We start from the raw sequence: 21,332 nt of genomic DNA, 5'->3' as shown, positions 1-21,332 counted from the left end.
CCTGCTCCACACATTTCCTTTTCACTGAAATCTATAACGCCCTCCAAATCACTGTCCAGTTACACTCATCCAAATCCGTATTGGCATTGTTTTTCAGAATACTCCTGTGACCTGCTTTATACTGTGCAATTAAAACACATTTATATAAATACCTCCTTGTATAATTCTATGTGTACCTGAATTGTCATGCACTGTATGTATATGTGATATAAACACATGCATTTATTAAAGAGTTCATCAGATTTTCAGCTACACTGCAACTGTGAACTCTGTGTTTACATGTATTCTAGCTCTATTCTCTTAATGTATCTATATTGCAAGCCCTTCAGATATTGTTCTCCTTATAATATGAGACACAGTGCACTCACTTTTGAATATTAATTTATTACTTTAAGTCTAAACTTCTCAAGATATTAAATGCTTGAGTACATACAGAAACTGTGGAACACCAATGGAAAGAATCTAGCTAGGTTAATAAAATGTAACACATAAATATAATTAAATCCAAAATATAATAATATAATAGTACTACCCTTAAAGATTTTAAAAGAGCATGGTGCCCCAGTAGTCATTGCTTACCAGGATCATGGTATTCATATATGGTGACAGCAGCTGGCTGAAGCAATCCCACTTTAAAGAATTGGTTTGTCTTAATCTCCAAGCATTCATGTCTGCTGTGGGGAATCTGATTGATTAACAAAACAATCATTGTTTTAGCACTCTCGATTCTAAACATTGCAAAAGGAAGTTAATGTGCCAGTCTTTAGATTAAAAAAAAAATACCACACACATAGGAGTTATTATATTTAACACTAAATCTATAATTAAATTTAACCGAGCAGGTTATACATAACTAGAAATTAAATAACACTCTTATTACATATTATGTATGATATGGCTATTAGCCAATCTTATCTACTGATTGTAGGTTCATAGGTGGTTACTAGGTGAATAGCCCTAGGGCCCTTATAACTCTAGCCATGCCAAGCTACCCTTACAGTCTTAGCCATATTACACCTGAGTTATTCCAAATGACCATGGATAGATGAGTGTTATTTGCATAGTGAGTCTAAGGTCAGCACTAACTACCTCTATCCATAAGGGACTTGGGTGCCACCCTGGGGTGAATTTATGGTCTCCCATCCAACTGTCCAAGTTATGCTTAAACATGGTCAGTGAGGAGCTCTGCTTGATGTGAATTGGGAATCGACTCCAAAGAAATCTCTGGGAGATATATCTGTCTCTGCAGCATATTCTGTTTATATCACAGGCCAGGTTAGGATCCCTGGAGTGAGTGACTCTTGCCCCATTTGATTTGTGGATGCGCAACATTTCCTTTAGGGCATGGTTGGAGACTGTCATAAGTTGCCTGTTAACAGTCTATAAGATACAGAGTACAGTGACAGGGTTTTCAGTCTGTCCATGTAAGACATGGTGTGTAGGCCCTCAATTTTCCTTTTGAGAAACCTCTGTGGTTTCTCCAGCTGCTGCAGGTGTCTGGTGAGGTTCATACAAAAGGGGGATATTGTACTCAATTACTGGTGTAACGGGGGTCAAGTACAGTGGATTTATAACATCCATAGACTTGGATGCAATGCCCTTACTTATGAGATTCCTTACCGCTGTGGAATAATGGTGAGAAAAGTTTAGATTTCTATCAACCTGAGTTCCCAAGTCTCTCACCACTGAGTTTGAGCTTAGGGGGATACTGCCAATATTGTAATTAACAGGGTATTCCTCTTTGCCAAAGGGGATAATAATGCACTTTTTTGCATTTAGTTTTAGTGCATGACTTTGGTATCAATTGTTTGTCAGTGTTAACTACTTCTGTAATACGTTAACATCATTGGGGGATTCAATGATTGCACCCAATGTGCAATTATCAGCAAAGCTGGTAAGCCACAGGCCATCTACTTTGTCCTGAATTTCAGAAAAATAAATTCCAAACAGTAATGGGCCCAGAACAGATCCATGTGGTATGACACTGGTGACTGGTCTGGTCTATTGGTAGAGGTGGAGTCCCCAACTTTAACAATGTGAGTTCTGTCTGTGAGCCAGTTGGCTACCCATCTAGTGATGTAAGGGTTAATCCCCAGCTGAGTGAGTTTCTCAATGATGCCTGAATGGGGAATTATGTCAAAAGCCTTGGCTAACTCCAGACAGGCAGTATGCATGGTCTTACCTTCATCCAGGCTTTTGTAACATTCTTAAAGAAGTCTATCGGGTTTAACAAGAATGATCTGCCCTTAATGAAGCCAAAGTGTGTTGGGTCAAAAGTTTGAAGGTCCCCTATATCATTGTTGATAAGGTCCAGGGTGATTATTTCCATGGCCTTGCAAATCACGCTGGTTAGGCTTATGGGTCTATAATTCCCAGGGTCAGTTGATGGGCCCCCTTTGTGCAAGACAATTAGTGTTGTTGTTCCCCACTCTCCTGGAACATAGCCAGTTTTCAGGCTATGGTTAAAGAGTGCCAAATGGTTCTGCTAGATCCTGTTTTAGATTGCTAAGTAAGCAGCCTTGGATGTTATCTGGTCCAACTGAAGCTGGTTTAGGGTCTTGGAGAGTGCAGATGGGACCTCCTGTTGACAACTGAAGCTGGTTTAGGGCCTTGGAGAGTGCAGATGTGACCTCCTGTCTACAATTGAAGCTGGATTAGGGCCTTGGAGATTGCAGATAAGACCTACTGTCTGGAGATACTAGGGAGGGGACTAGTGTCAGGAATGTTTTGGAGTACGGCTGGTGAGGGCAGGGGGTGAAGTTTGTGCCAAATCTGTTGGCCAGCAAGTTGGAAATTTCCTTGGGTGGTATAAGACTGATACCATCCACAAGTAGTTTGGCACACAGCTGGGCATTCTCTTTTAAAATTTTGACATAGCTAAAGAGTGCCTTATGGCTGTCCATAGCTAGGGATGCTACTTTAGTTTCATCATTAGCTGTAGAGGACTTTGCAAGATGTCTGATTTGCTTGTTCAGCTGTGAAGGATCTTTCTTCTCTGCTCGGTCAGTTCCCTCTTTCTATTAGACATCAGGCTCTTCCTCTTGTTATATAATTTATTTATACATGAGGCCAATCAGGGTGATATGTATTTTCAGGAGGACCTGGTTTTGATCTAGTCAGGTACAGTCAAGTCTATACAGTTGTTTAGGTGTTTATACAAGGCATCCATATACACCTCTGCATGTGTATGCAGGGGGTTTGAAACTTTTTATAGTATCATTTGGTAGACTGTAGTTAGCTTTGGAATTTTTTTTTTTTTAGTTTTAGTGCTCCTCTGGGGATGTCAGGCCCTACAGTTACTTCAAACAAGACTAATTTATGGTCTGACTTTACCAGGGAGGATAACCCACAGTGTGTGTGGGGGGGGGGTGCGGTAACAACCACCCATGTTGGTGAGTAACTAGGTCAAGGACATTTGAATCCCTTGTGGGGGTCCGTACTATCTGTTCCAGGGCATTTTGTGTATTGATGAAGTCCAGGATCCTCTGGGTGATCATGTTTGTGCCTGCATATGTCAGCTGGTGGAAAGATAGTTGAAATCTCCAATGACCAAGGTGTTTGGCTGTATGGTAAGTGACTCCAGTAGGTCTAAGTAGGTGGTATGTTTGTCTTGGCTCATGGTGGGGGACCTATAGCAAACAATGAGGAGGTATGGTTCTTTGCCTATAGTTAGTTGGACCTGCAGTAGTCCAAGAGAGTCATACTGTTTACCCAGTCTTGAGGTGTACTTAGCTTGGATGAAGATGAATACACCTCTGCCTTTGGTCCTTATATGCTTGTTCTTGTTTTGAGGTCTGAATGTGTGGAAGATGTTGCAGCCTTACATGGCTGGGTGCTTTCCATAGCCCTGAACCATGCCTCTGTGACTGCACAGATGTCAGCATCTTCTAGGGACAGGAGTGCTTCCAGGGAGTGCAGTTTCTTTTTGAGACTCCTAGCATTAAGCAGCATAACCTTGAGTTTGTCTCGGGATGGTTTGTTAAGTCAGAAGTTTTATTTTTTGACATTGCCTAAAATAGGCCTTTGCCAGTATCTGAAAGCCAAGATGAGACAGGTGCAGACCATCTCTGGCAAAGCAGCATGGTCTGTCAACCATGCCGTCCCAAGCTGACAGATATTGGATCCCCTTGGATTTGACATGAAAAGGTAAGCCAATTGTTGAAGTCTATCATTTTGTCTATATTGTGATATCATCCTAGGTGAAAGTAGAATGCTGCTTAGGCCTTAGGTCATACTTGTCTGGGACACATAATCTGGGAGTTCAGTCATGTCTGTCTTCATACAGTCCTGACAGCTACGTCTCAAGTCATTCACCCCAACATGGACTATGACAGTGTCATAATGGTACTTGTTGAGTGTCTTGAATGCTCTTGAGTGCATGCATGATTTCATGGATGCTGGCACCTGACAGGCAGTTGACTGTGACTTTCTCATTGTCCAGCCTGATGAGGGGGACATGTGTGTGTCTCACTATTGAGTCATCTATGAGCAAGACATTTGGTCTTGAGGTGCTTTGCCTTAGGGACTTATTTGCTGAGACACTGGCATGTATCTTGTTATGTGTAGTGTATTCTATTTGTGTTCTAGTAAGTGTGACTTGTTTGTGTTTGTGAGGTCGCTGGTCTTTTGGTAGGTTCTTCGTGAGTACCTCCACATATGTGGCTTTATGTGTCATGACCTTATCTTGTGTGAGAGAAGAGGTCTGTGTGCTGACGTCCTGTTTATTGTTACAAGAGAGGATTGATTCCAGTTTAATGGTATAGTTACATCTCTCACATACTGTATCTGCTTGCTTTAAGAGCGAGTGGTTGTTAGTATACTTGAGACAATTACTACACTGCCTCAGGATGCTCATGTCACTCATGATGGCCAGAGAAATGTTGGGATACTGACTGTCCATTGTAGCAAGTTAAACCATAACCTATTAGGGACTAGGCAAGTTAGGTGAGCTTTTGCTCTAGGATTAACAAGGGGACTTAATCTATTGAGGATTAGGGATAAAGTATGGCAATGGTGCAAACTGCTCAGCTGAGTTACCCACAGTACAGCAGGGCTCCTTGGGAGGATTCTACTGACAGCTATCTAGGGAAAAAAATGTTTCTAGGCATTTGCATCTATACAGGGCACCACTAACCCCCGCTGCATGGTGCATAACTGTGCACAAATGAGAGGCTTAAATACAAGCAGAATTTAACAGTTTTAACACAACTACCAATGGGAAAGCCTCACACTGAGCCTTTCTCCAACAATCCCCAACTTAGATGGGTCCTGAGCTACACATTTCTGCCACAAGGGTGCAAGGAGGCCCTCTTAATGTAGGACAGCAGGCTTTAGTACTCAAATGATAGCAAACGGTCTAGTCTGAATGTAGCCCATGTTATATAAGGCAGAAGTATTAAAAATTCGAGTGCAGAACAAAGACAGACTCAACAGCAAAAACAGTAAAATGAGGCAGCAATTCAATTAAATACAGTTCTCAAAGTACAATACAGGAATAAAATATACTTATTTTTCAGTTGATTTCAATGGATGCCTTGGATTTCAGTTAGATGCACTCCAGACCTCTCGCTAAAGTTGGCAAACTCTGAGCAGCTCTAGTAAAGCAGCTTTTGCTTTACCAGTAAGATAATAACAAGTAACAGCAAAAACCAAATACACAGACATTAATCACACACGTGTAACAACACAAACCATCACACAAGTGTAAGTAACAGCACAAACCATACACACAGACATTAATTACACACGTGTAACAACACAAACCATCACACAAGTGTAAGTAACAGCACAAACCATATACACAGACATTAATCACACACGTGTAACAGCAAAAACCAAATACACAGACATTAATCACACACGTGTAACAGCACAAACCATATACACAGACATTAATCACACAAGTGTAACAGCACAAACCATATACAGAAATTAATCACACACATGTAAGTAACAGCACAAACCATATACACAAACATTAATCACACACGTGTAACAGCACAAACCATATACACAGACATTAATCACACACGTGTAACAGCACAAACCATATACACAGACATTAATCACACACGTGTAAGTAACAGCACAAACCATATACACAGACATTCATCACACACGTGTAACAGCACAAACCATATCCACAGACATTAATCACACACGTGTAACAGCACAAACCATATACACAGACATTAATCACACACGTGTAAGTAACAGCACACACGATATACACAGACATTAATCACACACATGTAACAGCACAAACCATATACACAGACATTAATCACACACGTGTAACAGCACAAACCATATACGCAGAAATTAATCACACACGTGTAAGTAACAGCACAAACCATATACGCAGACATTAATCACACACGTGTAAGTAATAGCACAAACCATATACAAAGACATTAATCACACACGTGTAAGTAACAGCACAAACCATATACGCAGACATTAATCACACACGTGTAAGTAATAGCACAAACCATATACGCAGAAATTAATCACACACGTGTAAGTAACAGCACAAACCATATACGCAGACATTAATCACACACGTGTAAGTAACATCACAAACCATATAAGCAGGCATTAATCACACACGTGTAAGTAACAGCACAAACCATATACGCAAAAATTAATCACATACGTGTAAGTAACAGCACAAACCATATACGCAGACATTAATCACACACGTGTAAATAACAGCATAAACCATATATGCAGACAATAATCACACACATGTAAGTAACAGCACAAACCATATACACAGACATTAATCACACATGTGTAAGTAACAGCACAAACCATATACACAGACATTAATCACACATGTGTAAGTAACAGCACAAACCATATACGCAGACATTAATCACACACGTGTAAGTAACAGCACAAACCATATACGCAGAAATTAATCACACACATGTAAGTAACAGCACAAACCATATATGCAGACATTAATCACACACGTGTAAGTAACAGCACAAACCATATATGCAGAAATTAATCACACACGTGTAAGTAACAGCACAAACCATATACGCAGACATTAATCACACATGTGTAAGTAACAGCACAAACCATATACACAGACATTAATCACACACGTGTAAGTAACAGCACAAACCATATACACAGACATTAATCACACACGTGTAAGTAATAGCACAAACCATATACACAGACATTAATCACACACGTGTAAGTAACAGCACAAATCATATATGCAGAAATTAATCACACACGTGTAAGTAACAGCACAAACCATATACACAGACATTAATCACACACGTGTAAGTAACAGCACAAACCATATATGCAGACATTAATCACACACGTGTAAGTAACAGCACAAATCATATACACAGAAATTAATCACACACGTGTAAGTAACAGCACAAACCATATACGCAGAAATTAATCACACAGGTGTAAGTAACAGCACAAACCATATACGCAGAAATTAATCACACAAGTGTAAGTAATAGCACAAACAAATACACAGACATTAATCACACATGTGTAACAGCACAAACCATACATGCAGACATCAATCACACACATGTAACAGCACAAACCATATACACAGACATTAATCACACACGTGTAAGTAATAGAACAAACCACATACACAGACATTAATCATGCACGTGTAATAACAGCAGAAACCATATATGCAGACATTAATCACACACGTGTAACAGCACAAACCATATACACAGACATTAATCACACATGTGTAAGTAACAGCACAAACCATATACGCAGACATTAATCACACACGTGTAAGTAACAGCACAAACCATATATGCAGAAATTAATCACACAAGTGTAAGTAATAGCACAAACCATAAAGGCAGAAATTAATCATACACATGTAAGTAATAGCACAAACCATATATGCAGACATTAATCACACATGTGTAAGTAACAGCACAAACCATATAGGCAGAAATTAATCACACACATGTAAGTAATAGCACAAACCATATATGCAGACATTAAACACACGTGTAAGTAACAGCACAAACCATATACGCAGAAATTAATCACATGTGTATTTTATAGCACAAACCATATACGCAGACATTAATCATGCACATGTAATAACAGCACAAACCATATACGCAGACATTAATCACACATGTGTAACAGCACAAACCATATACACAGACATTAATCACACACGTGTAAGTAACAGCGCAAACCATATATGCAGACATTAATGACACGTGTAGGTAACAGCACAAACCATATACGCAGACATTAATCACACATGTGTAAGTAACAGCACAAACCATATACGCAGACATTAATCACACACGTGTAAGTAACAGCACAAACCATATACACAGACATTAATCACACACGTTTAAGTAACAGCACAAACCATATACGCAGACATTAATCACACATGTGTAAGTAACAGCACAAACCATATCCGCAGACATTAATCACACACGTGTAAGTAACAGCACAAACCATATATGCAGACATTAATCACACACATGTAAGTAACATCACAAACCATATATGCGAACATTAATCACACATGTGTAAGTAACAGCACAAATCATATACGCAGACATTAATCACACACGTGTAAGTAACAGCACAAACCATATACGCAGACATTAATCACACACGTGTAAGTAACAGCACAAACCATATAAGCAGACATTAATCACACACGTGTAAGTGACAGCACAAACCATATATGCAGACATTAATCACACACGTGTAAGTAACAGCACAAACCATATCCGCAGACATTAATCACACACGTGTAAGTAACAACACAAACCATATACGCAGACACTAATCACACACGTGTAAGTAATAGCACAAACCATATACACAGACATTAATCACACACATGTAAGTAACAGCACAAACCATATACACAGACATTAATCACACACGTGTAACAGCACAAACCATATACACAGACATTAATCACACACGTGTAAGTAACATCACAAACTATATACACAGACACTAATCATGCACGTGTAATAACAGCAGAAACCATATATGCAGACATTAATCACACACGTGTAACAGCACAAACCATATACACAGACATTAATCACACACGTGTAAGTAACAGCACAAACCATATGTGCAGAAATTAATCACACACGTGTAAGTAACAGCACAAACCATATACTCAGACATTAATCACACACGTGTAAGTAACAGCACAAACCATATCCGCAGACATTAATCACACACGTGTAAGTAACAGCACAAACCATATACGCAGACACTAATCACACACGTGTAAGTAATAGCACAAACCATATACACAGACATTAATCACACACGTGTAAGTAACAGCACAAACCATATACACAGACATTAATCACACACGTGTAACAGCACAAACCATATACGCAGACATTAATCACACACGTGTAAGTAACATCACAAACTATATACACAGACACTAATCCTGCACGTGTAATAACAGCAGAAACCATATATGCAGACATTAATCACACACGTGTAACAGCACAAACCATATACACAGACATTAATCACACACGTGTAAGTAACAGCACAAACCATATGTGCAGAAATTAATCACACACGTGTAAGTAACAGCACAAACCATATACTCAGACATTAATCACACACGTGTAAGTAACAGCACAAACCATATACACAGACATTAATCACACACGTGTAAGTAACAGCACAAACCATATACGCAGACATTAATCACACACGTGTAAGTAACAGCACAAACCATATACGCAGAAATTAATCACACACGTGTAAGTAACAGCACAAACCATATATGCAGGCATTAATCACACATGTGTAAGTAACAGCACAAACCATATACGCAGAAATTAATCACACACGTGTAAGTAACAGCACAAACCATATACGCAGACATTAATCACACACATGTAAGTAACAGCACAAACCATATACACAGACATTAATCACACATGTGTAAGTAACAGCACAAACCATATACGCAGACATTAATCACACATGTGTAAGTAATAGCACAAACCATATATGCAGACATTAATCACACACGTGTAAGTAACAGCACAAACCATATACGCAGACATTAATCACACACATGTAAGTAACAGCACAAACCATATACACAGACATTAATCACATACGTGTAAGTAACAGCAGAAATCATATACGCAGAAATTAATCACACACGTGTAAGTAACAGCACAAACCATATACACAGACATTAATCACACACGTGTAAGTAACAGCACAAACCATATACACAGACATTAATCACACATGTGTAACAGCACAAATCATATACACAGAAATTAATCACACACGTGTAAGTAACAGCACAAACCATATACGCAGAAATTAATCACACACGTGTAAGTAACAGCACAAACCATATACGCAGAAATTAATCACACAAGTGTAAGTAATAGCACAAACCATATACGCAGACATTAATCACACATGTGTAACAGCACAAACCATACATGCAGACATCAATCACACACATGTAACAGCACAAACCATATACACAGACATTAATCACACATGTGTAAGTAATAGCACAAACCATACGCACAGACATTAATCATGCACGTGTAATAACAGCAGAAACCATATATGCAGACATTAATCACACACGTGTAACAGCACAAACCATATACACAGACATTAATCACACATGTGTAAGTAACAGCACAAACCATATACACAGACATTAATCACACACGTGTAAGTAACAGCACAAACCATATACGCAGACATTAATCACATACGTGTAAGTAACAGCACAAATCACATACGCAGAAATTAATCACACACGTGTAAGTAACAGCACAAACCATATATGCAGAAATTAATCACACAAGTGTGAGTAATAGCACAAACCATATAGGCAGAAATTAATCACACACATGTAAGTAATAGCACAAACCATATATGCAGACATTAATCACACACGTGTAAGTAACAGCACAAACCATATAGGCAGAAAGTAATCACACACATGTAAGTAATAGCACAAACCATATATGCAGACATTAATCACACGTGTGTAAGTAACAGCACAAACCATATACGCAGAAATTAATCACATGTGTAAGTAATAGCACAAACCATATACACAGACATTAATCACGCACATGTAATAACAGCACAAACCATATACGCAGACATTAATCACACACATGTAACAGCACAAACCATATACACAGACATTAATCACACACGTGTAAGTAACAGCACAAACCATATACACAGACATTAATCACACACGTGTAGGTAACAGCACAAACCATATATGCAGACATTAATCACACATGTGTAAGTAACAGCACAAACCATATACGCAGACATTAATCACACACGTGTAAGTAACAGCACAAACCATATACACAGACATTAATCACACACATGTAAGTAACAGCACAAACCATATACGCAGACATTAATCACACACGTGTAAGTAACAACACAAACCATATCCGCAGACATTAATCACACATGTGTAAGTAACAGCACAAACCATATATGCAGACATTAATCACACACGTGTAAGTAACAGCACAAACCATATATGCGAACATTAATCACACATGTGTAAGTAACATCACAAATCATATACGCAGACATTAATCACACACGTGTAAGTAACAGCACAAACCATATACGCAGACATTAATCACACATGTGTAAGTAACAGCACAAACCATATAAGCAGACATTAATCACACACGTGTAAGTGAAAGCACAAACCATATATGCAGACATTAATCACACACGTGTAACAGCACAAACCATATCCGCAGACATTAATCACACACGTGTAAGTAACAGCACAAACCAAATATGCAGACATTAATCACACAAGTGTAAGTAACAGCACAAACCATATACGCGGACATTAATCACACATGTGTAAGTAACAGCACAAACCATATATGCAGACATTAATCACACACGTGTAAAAACAAACATATATCTTACAACTAAAACTCAGAAACATAAATGCCCACACTACATGCCTAGATTGTGCTGCAGTTAGCATGGGCCCATATACACAACTTGTTAAGCAGAACCTATGAACCTGTATTCACCTCGGGGATCACATCAGTCACCCTGCTAGACAGGGATCCAGGGAAGTAAATATTGTGGGAAGAAATATCCAGGGAATTGTTATGGCTAGGCTTGTATAGGCCAATAGCCTAGTACCAACCTATGAACCTATAAGAAACATAAGTCTGCAAATCATGCTGTAGTGTTTTACATACATGTATGTACCCACAAATATACATTCACATCCTGTGTACAAACACAACACACACTATATCCATGTGGATGCTACAGTTTTAATCACAGGAATATATACACATATGGACACACACACAAAGACACACATACAGTGTTAATACACATACACCTGCATATATGCACAATCACCTGCAACAACCAAACCCTAACATAAGTGCATGCTGTGCACTTACACACACACACACACACACACACACACACACACACACACACACACACACACACACACACACACACACACACACACACACACACACACTGTCTCTGATATGCACGTGCATTAATTTATTACCTTGTCTAGGTAGATGAGAACTGATTCTTTATCAGACTCTGCTGTGTTGGTTTCGTAGTTTGATACGTACTTGTCAACGCCAACTTTGAGCTAAATATAAAAGCATATCTCTGTTACTATGTTTTTAAATGCTCATATGTTATAAACACAAATTAGGCTACAAGCATCACACTGTTACAGTTCTGTAAGACTGAGAATAATTTATTTGAAACAGCTTTGCAGGTTTAACTTTTACTTTTTATTTTCTAGTGTATTGGTCAACCGAGATGCATAATGTACACACATAACTAACGGTCCACTCTTGTAGCACAAAGGAGTTGCTATATTTAGAGGCTCAAGTCATGCATCTTAATAATACCACCCCCCATTTGTTAATCAGGTAGCTCCCCTGGACATACAGTCCCTTTTCCAAGCTGACACAGGAGAAATGTCTTCTTAACTGACTTGTTCAAAGTCACACAGTAGGCAAGTAAGGACTGAAGGAACCAAACCCTGTACATCACGACCTATAGCCCAGAGCCTTAACTCACTACACCAACTGCCAGACATCATCCCATCAATGTCAAAGTCAAAGTAAACTTTATTGTCATTCAGAAATCACTCAAGTGCAAAAACTGAACAAAATTCCGTGTTTCCGGACTCAATGTGCAGATGACATATAGACTATTTTCACAGACATTTACACATATAACACCTAGCTATTACATCACAGACATGCAGGTAGACAGACTAATATTGCACATAATTAGAAACACATTTTAACACTTTTTGAAGTGAACACTTACTTGCATGAGTTAAGACATTGCACTGATCCTTGCACATAGACATTTGAGTAGTGCACTGTGAACATTTAGTATTGCACTGTGGACCTTAGAGTATTGCACTATAGTTAATTTATGAAATCACAACATGTATTGTACTGAAAGAAGAGATATTTTGCTGCATTGCTACTGCCCTAGATGACCCATAAGTTACAGTCATGGTGAATATTGCACTAAGTATTAGATGAGACTGGCAACCAGGTTAATGCACAATTTGAGACCCTTTGTACTGACCCAAGTGGCCATCATGGAGTGCAGTGGCTATTAGAGTTCAGCAGCCTGATGACATTAGTCTCGTAGTTCTGCAATGTATGCTTTGGAAGCACTTTATGGATGATAGATGCAGGAACAGTCTGTAAGCAGGGTGAGTGCAGTCTTTGATTATACCTCTGGCCCTCCTGAGACATCTGGATAAGTACAAGTCATGGATAGGTGGTAAGGTGGTCTTAATGATCCTCTCAGCTGTCCTCACCACTCTCTGGAGGAATTTCCACACAGAGGTAGAGCAACTTACATACCATACTACAAGGTTGTTTGTCAGGATGCTTTCTATAGTACCTCTGTAGAAAGTAGTGAGAACTGTCGATGGGAAACTCACTGCCCTCAGCCTTCTTAAAAAGTGCAATCTCTGAGGCACTTTCTTGACTATGGCATTTGTATTGGTGTTCCAAGACAAGTTCTCATCAATGTGTACTCCCAGAAACTTTGTGCTTTGCACTCTTTCCAGTTTCCCCATTGATGGTGAGGAAGAATGTTCCTTGCGATTTTTCCTGTACTCCACAATTATCTCTTTTGTCTTATTCACATTTAGTGCTAAGTTGTTATTTCCACACCAGGTAATCAGTTTTTCCACCTCACCTCTATATATGCTGTTCCATCATCATTACTGATGAGGCCCACCACCGTTGTGTCATCAGGAAACTTGATGATGCGGTTTGTATTGTACCTGGCTGTACAATCATGTAGTAACAGGGTGAACAGCAAGGGACTTAGTACACATCCTTGTGGGACTCCAGTGTTAAGAGTGATGTTATCTGAGGAGTTATTTCCTGCTTACACTTTCTGAGGTCTATCTGGGAGAAAGTCAAGAATCCAGTTACAAAGTGGAATGTTGACACCTGACTGGAGTAGCTTCATTACCAGATAAAGAGGGATGACCATGTTAAAAGCAGAGGTGAAGTCAATGAATTTGTCACTTGTATAGATGTTTTTATCCTCAAGGTGTTCCAGCGATACATGGAGTGCTAGAGAGATGGCATCTGACATAGAGCAGTTTGCTTAGTAAGCAAACTGCAGCGGGTCAAGATCAGCAGGCAGCCCAGATGTTATGGTGTCCTTGAGCAGCTTTTCAAAACACATCACTGTGAATGACCAATGTCATACAAGCAGGAAGATATTCCTACAAAATACACTGTCACAGAGGGTGATCCTTGTGTTCTTATGATCTTGCATTCTGGTTAACATTAACAATATGAAAATGAATCAAGCTTTCTATACAACAATAAAGTTGGCCTGTGTTACCTATTGCCCTTTATATACAGCAGGTGAAAGTGTAGAACTCATGCTGTAAAGGTGGTATAGCAGTATATGATTTTATTAATGACAGAAGTGTGTGGTAATCAGCCAAGAGATACAGAGTGATGACATGTCTGTGCCCGTGTGTGTGTGTGTGTGTGTGTGTGTGTGTGTGTGTGTGTGTGTGTGTGTGTGTGTGTGTGTGTGTGTCTGCATGCACGCGCACGTGTGTGTCTATTTATTTGCTTGATTGCTAAATGGGTAACATCACTTTGCATAACTCCCTCATTTCAGAAGGGACCTGAGATTACTGTTAGATTATCTCTTCTTGCTCAGATTGACAATATTAAGGAAACTGACATATAGGGAATCAAACCTTAGACTAGAGGATGACACATTAGTAGATCATATCCTTAATCTTTTCCAGTATTCTGCTACAAATGTATATGCATTTATACATAGCCTAGCTATAAAAGGACTTCCTTTTGGGAATTTAACACTCACTCAATAATGTGAGTCCCAAAACTTTGAGAATTTAAATGGATTTCTGAATAAACGGAGCGCATTGTGAACCTCACTGTTACACTTTCAGTGCATTTTTGCAAAGAGTGAAACCGCCTACAACTCTAATGTGGGGGGGGGTGCTGTGCCTTCCATATTCTTGATTCTTACATATCCTAACTCTGAGATTGCTGTCTAATGTGGGGGGGTGCTGTGCCCTCCATATTCTTGATTGTTACATATCCTAACTCTGAGATTGCTGTCTAATGTGTGTGTGGGGGGGGGGGTGCTGTGCCTTCCATATTCTTGATTGTTACATATCCTAACTCTGAGATTGCTGTCTAATGTGGGGAGGGTGCTGTGCCTTCCATATTCCTGATTCTTACATATCCTAACTCTGAGATTGCTGTCTAATGTGGGGAGGGTGCTGTGCCTTCTATATTCCTGATTCTTACATATCCTAACCCTGAGATTGCTGTCTAATGTGGGGGGGGGGGTGCTGTGCCCTCCATATTCTTGATTGTTACATATCCTAACTCTGAGATTGCTGTCTAATGTGGGTGGGGGTGCTGTGCCCTCCATATTCTTGATTCTTACATATCCTAACCCTGAGATTGCTGTCTAATGTGGGGGGGGGGTGCTGTGCCCTCCATATTCTTGATTGTTACATATCCTAACTCTGAGATTGCTGTCTAATGTGTGTGTGGGGGGGGGGTGCTGTGCCCTCCATATTCTTGATTCTTACATATCCTAACCCTGAGATTGCTGTCTAATGTGGGGAGGGTGCTGTGCCCTCCATATTCTTGATTCTCACATATCCTAACCCTGAGATTGCTGTCTAATGTGGGAAGGGGGGTGCTGTGCCCTCCATATTCCTGATTCTTACATATCCTAACCCTGAGATTGCTGTCTAATGTGGGGGGGGGGGTGCTGTGCCCTCCATATTCTTGATTCTTACATATCCTAACCCTGAGATTGCTGTCTAATGTGGGGGGGTGCTGTGCCCTCCATATTCTTGATTCTTACATATCCTAACTCTGAGATTGCTGTCTAATGTGTGGGGGGGTGCTGTGCCCTCCATATTCTTGATTCTTACATATCCTAACCCTGAGATTGCTGTCTAATGTGGGGAGGGTGCTGTGCCCTCCATATTCTTGATTCTCACATATCCTAACCCTGAGATTGCTGTCTAATGTGGGAAGGGGGGTGCTGTGCCCTCCATATTCCTGATTCTTACATATCCTAACCCTGAGATTGCTGTCTAATGTGGGGGGGTGCTGTGCCCTCCATATTCTTGATTCTTACATATCCTAACCCTGAGATTGCTGTACCTCAAAGAAAGGGGAACACTCAAAGACTGAGAATGGGTATGTATTCCTCCTACTGGCACTCATATCTGTGCTGATTTGAGGATTGTCATTATGATCCATGGACATATATTTTACATATCCTTACCAGATAGGTGAACTGGACCAGGGATCATTCTTAGCCATAACCTGGGCCACATGGAAACAACACAGTATGCAACAAACTTGTAAAGGTCACCATGTATAGCAATAAGTTAACAGGACATCAGATCAGAAATCAGAGTGTCTCCACTTGTGCAGAAGGTCAAAGACAACAGGTTATGGTGGTTCAGTCATATGTCCAGGAAGCAGGAAATGATTTGGTGAAGGAGAACCAGGAAGAAGGGAAGAGGAAATAACAGGATCTGTCCGAGTGATGGACAGACAGAAGTCCACCAGCTTCCACTGTAGCTTCTCTGCTACTATTTTCCATATTTATCAACAAACTGCCATCTGACCCCCCCTCAGATATTCCCATCTGACCCCCCTCAGATACACCCATCTGATCCCCCTAAGATACTCCCATCTGATCCCCCTCAGATACTCCCATCTGATCCCCCTCAGATACTCCCATCTGATTCCCCTCAGATACTCCCATCTGATCCCCCTCAGATACACCCATCTGATCCCTCTCAGATACCTCTAATTCTTTATGCAAATGACATGGTCATCTACAGGTCAAACAAGTTCCTCTCTGTTATATAAATTCAGCTCAAAGATGACCCTTAGACCCTCATCCAGTGGCTAATAAGCCAGAAATTTAGACTCAATCCCTCAAAACCAAAATCAATTCTATTTGAACCAATCAAAAATAGCCAAAGCTCCCAGCATCATTAATATTAAAGATGTTAGCAATGCCACCATAAAAACTACCACATCCTTTAAATACCTTGACATTTTGCTAGATAAATCTCTTAATTAAAAACACACAAGAAGATCAATACATTTTACTGTTCTTGGTGAGCCGGTTATCACTTCTTCTGTTCAAGCCAGACAAAGCTGACAAAGGCAAAGAAATACTCTTATCCCACTATTAACTGGGAATCCTATACAGCAACAAACATACATGCACAGAGATTCCTGGATTTTGTAAACACAAACTCCCTGGACCAGATAGTCAATACACCAACCGGGGTGCAACCATACTGGATCTGGTCCTCACTAACACGGGAGAGTGCTGCACACCCCGTACTGTAATGTCTTCCCTGGTAAGGTCAGACCACAAAATGGTCTCCTTTGAATTAAAAATAAATCCTGGACCCCCAGCTAAGCCTGGAATATTAAGAAAATATTCTAAGGCTAATATCCTGCTATTAAGTGAGAACCTAGCAAAATGTGAAAACCCCAATAGAGCCTGAGAATGCTTCTGCCTATGCAGAACTGTTCACAGAAACCTTGCACAAGTGTGTTAATAGCTGCATAGAGGCAGCTGTATGCACCAGTAAGAAATACAGAACTAACTCAAAAACAAGCCCCCCTGGTGGAATCACAAAATCAACAGGCTGTATAACAGGAGGAAGAAAATCATGGCAAAAATTAGGAGGTGCAGCACCTATCAGGATAAAAGCACTCTCATCAAAATTCAGAGAACAAATGAAGTTTACCAAAGCCAAATTTGAGGTAAGTTTGGCTTCCCAAGCCAAAGACAGCTACAAAGCATTCTTTAGCTATGTTCGCAACCTCAAAGGCAGTACACAATTGTGTGCAGAGCTCATTGCAAATGGAGCCACCTATACTGAGCTAGAAGATGTAGGAAACCTCCTGGCTGATAAATTCAGCTCCAACTTTACCACTCTCTCCCCCTCAACTTGCTCTCAAGAAATATCATCAAATATAACTCCCCCTAATATCACTAAGGAGCAGGCCCTTAATGCTTTCTCTAAGATCTACAACACTGCATCAATGGGCCCAGACAATATCACAGGATGCCTTCTAAATAGCATGAAACATGAGCTATCAGGCCCTCTGAAATCACTATTTAACTGTAGCCTTCAAACAGGATTTGTGCCTCATGAATGGAGAAAGGTGACAATCATCCCTCTGCACAAAGGTGAGCCATCTACAGACCCCAAAAACTACAGCCCCATAAGTTTCACTAGTCTTATATGTAAAGTCATACAAAGAATTATCATGGAGATGATCAATAGAGATATAGTAAACCTCCAGACACTGGACCCAACCCAGTTGGGTTTTGTCAAGGGAAGATCCTGCCTACTCAACCTGGTGGACTTCTTCGAGAAGGTCACCAAAGCAATGAATAATGGCAAAGTCGTTCACACTGCCTACCTTGACCTGGCCAAGGCATTTGACACAATACCCCACTCAGGTACTGTTGACAAACTCAAGAGGTTAAGTACAAACCTGTATGTCACCCGGTGGATAGCCAACTGTCTCACAGACAGGACCCAGGAAGTTAGAACTGGGGAGTCCACCGCTACAAAGAGGCAAGTTACAAGTGGAGTTCCTCAGGGATTAGTCCTTGGACCACTCTTTTTTGGCATTTACTTCTCAGAAGTCAAGGCCAATGTCAGTGGTCTCTGGCTGACTAAATTTGGAGATGATTTCAAATTAGGAGCTGTCATTGTATCTCACACTGACACAAATGTTCTCCAGGAGGGGCTGACACGGGCAAACAACTGGTGTCAGAGCCATAGACTAAAACTAAATGCCAAGAAATGCATAATAGTATCCTTTGGGAAGTCATCCATGCCTGGTAACTATCATATTGACAACACACCCCTTAGAGTTGACCTAGTAGTCTGGGATTTAGGGACACACATAGATAGTAATCTAGCCTTTGATCATCACATGTCTACAGTGGTGAGGAAATCATTCTATGTTGCACAATTTATAAACAAAGGTATGCCATCTAAGTTCAAGAAAATCATTGTTCCACTGTATTAGGCATTCATCTAACATATAATTGAGAACAACGCCCCCTTTGGTATGTACCTAACCAGGCATATCCAACAACTGGAATGTTCACAGAGGTTCCTGACTAAAAGAATACAGGGCATAAGTAAAATGTCCTATGCAGACTGCCTCAATACCATATCCCTGTATTCTGTCTCCTACAGGCTTTTGAGGGGAGAGCTATGCCTGGCATGGAGGGCATTGTCAGACTCCACTCTGATGGACATCTTGCATATCCACAAAACAAACAGCATCAGAATTACCCATTCTAAAGACTTAAACCTCACCTGTGATATAAATAGGACCTGCTGGAGAGATAGGTCTGTATCCCAGACACTACCCCATCTATGGAACAGGTTTCCCATCCATGTGAAGCAGAGTTCCTCCCTAACCCAATTCAAGTGCAACTTGGACAATTGGGTGGGAAACCAGAAATTCATCCCTGGTTTGGCACCTATGTCTCTAATGCAAAAAGTCTGTAAATGGTTCACCTCCCAGGCCCATGCTTACACTTATCAAGGGTATCAGAACTTGTCAGAGATTTGGGATGCATGACTAGGCTTAAAAAGGCCCTTGTGGTCATTAGCCTAGTAAACACATATGAACATATGAACCTATCTCATCTTTAATATGGACAACCATTAAATACTGCAGCCTCAAAGAAAAATGCCACCTTAGAAACCATCTGCAATAAAACCTGCCAATTCATAATTAACTGCCTCTATAATGATTATAGGTTCATAGGTAGGTACTAGGTTATTGTCCCTAGGGCCTATATAAGCCTAGCCAAAAAGGTACCCTGGCTTTCGCCACCCAAGAAAATTATTTCCCTGTGCTCCTGTTGAGTAGAGCCACAGAAGTGATCAGTGGGGTGAATTTCCCATTTCTCATCCAATCATCAAGATTTTTCTTGAAGAGTGCTAATGAGGAGCTCTGTTTGACATAGATAGGTAGTCTGTTCTAGAGTATGGGAAGTCTCTGGGCCAGGAATCTGTCCCTCCAGCATGTTCTGTTTATTGTGGTGCAAGGTTTAGGTCCCTACAGCATGTAGCTTGGAGGGATTGGGATTTCTTTAAGTGGAGCATGTCCACCATCTCTGGGTTTGACATAGCTTTGTATGTTAGGCAGAGATCACCTCTGAGTAGGCGATATGTGATGGAGTAAAGCTGAAGTTTTTTGAGACAGTCTATGTAGGGCATCTGTTTGAGGCCAGTAATCCTCTTTGTGAGGTATTTCTGTGGCCTCTCCAGTTGTTGTAAATGTCTTGTGAGGTACATGCCAAAAGGGGCGCTGTACTCTATAATGGGTCTAATGAGTGATGAGTAGAGGGTAACAATGACTTTTTTTTTTCTGGATGAGAAACCTTTTGTGATGAGATGTGCCACGTAGAAGGATTTTCTGACCACCGTGGTAATATGATTATCAAAGGAGAGACTACTGTCCACCTGTGTCCCAAGGTCTCTTATCACACTTTTGGTGTTAAGTAGACTGCCACCTATGTGGTAGTTCACGTGTACAGAGATTTTACTAAAGGGGATGACAATGCACTTTTTGGCATTGAGATTCAGGCCATGGCTTTGACACCAGGCATCTATCTCAGTGAGGCCCTTTTGTAGGATGTCCACATCG

General features: G+C 40.4%; 2 protein-coding genes across 4 annotated transcripts in view; both read right to left on the bottom strand.

Moving 5' to 3' along the window:
- TRPV2 (transient receptor potential cation channel subfamily V member 2) overlaps positions 1-21,332 on the bottom strand; it is a 1,022,245-nt gene that overhangs the window by 958,758 nt on the left and 42,155 nt on the right. The window lies entirely within an intron of this gene.
- LOC122787965 (complement C3-like) overlaps positions 1-21,332 on the bottom strand; it is a 303,087-nt gene that overhangs the window by 277,365 nt on the left and 4,390 nt on the right. The window contains exons 2-3 of the mRNA XM_044054891.1: positions 12,608-12,697; positions 580-685 (exon numbers count right to left, since the gene is read on the bottom strand). Coding sequence (XP_043910826.1) covers positions 580-685; positions 12,608-12,697 — 196 coding nt within the window. The remainder of the gene's footprint in view (positions 1-579; positions 686-12,607; positions 12,698-21,332) is intronic.

This window comes from Protopterus annectens, chromosome 13.part0 (genome assembly GCF_019279795.1).
Source record: "Protopterus annectens isolate FY-2018-M chromosome 13.part0, PAN1.0, whole genome shotgun sequence".
NCBI lineage: Eukaryota > Metazoa > Chordata > Ceratodontiformes > Protopteridae > Protopterus > Protopterus annectens.
Note: the sequence above shows the minus strand (reverse complement) of the source record. Positions and strands in the feature narration are given on the sequence as shown.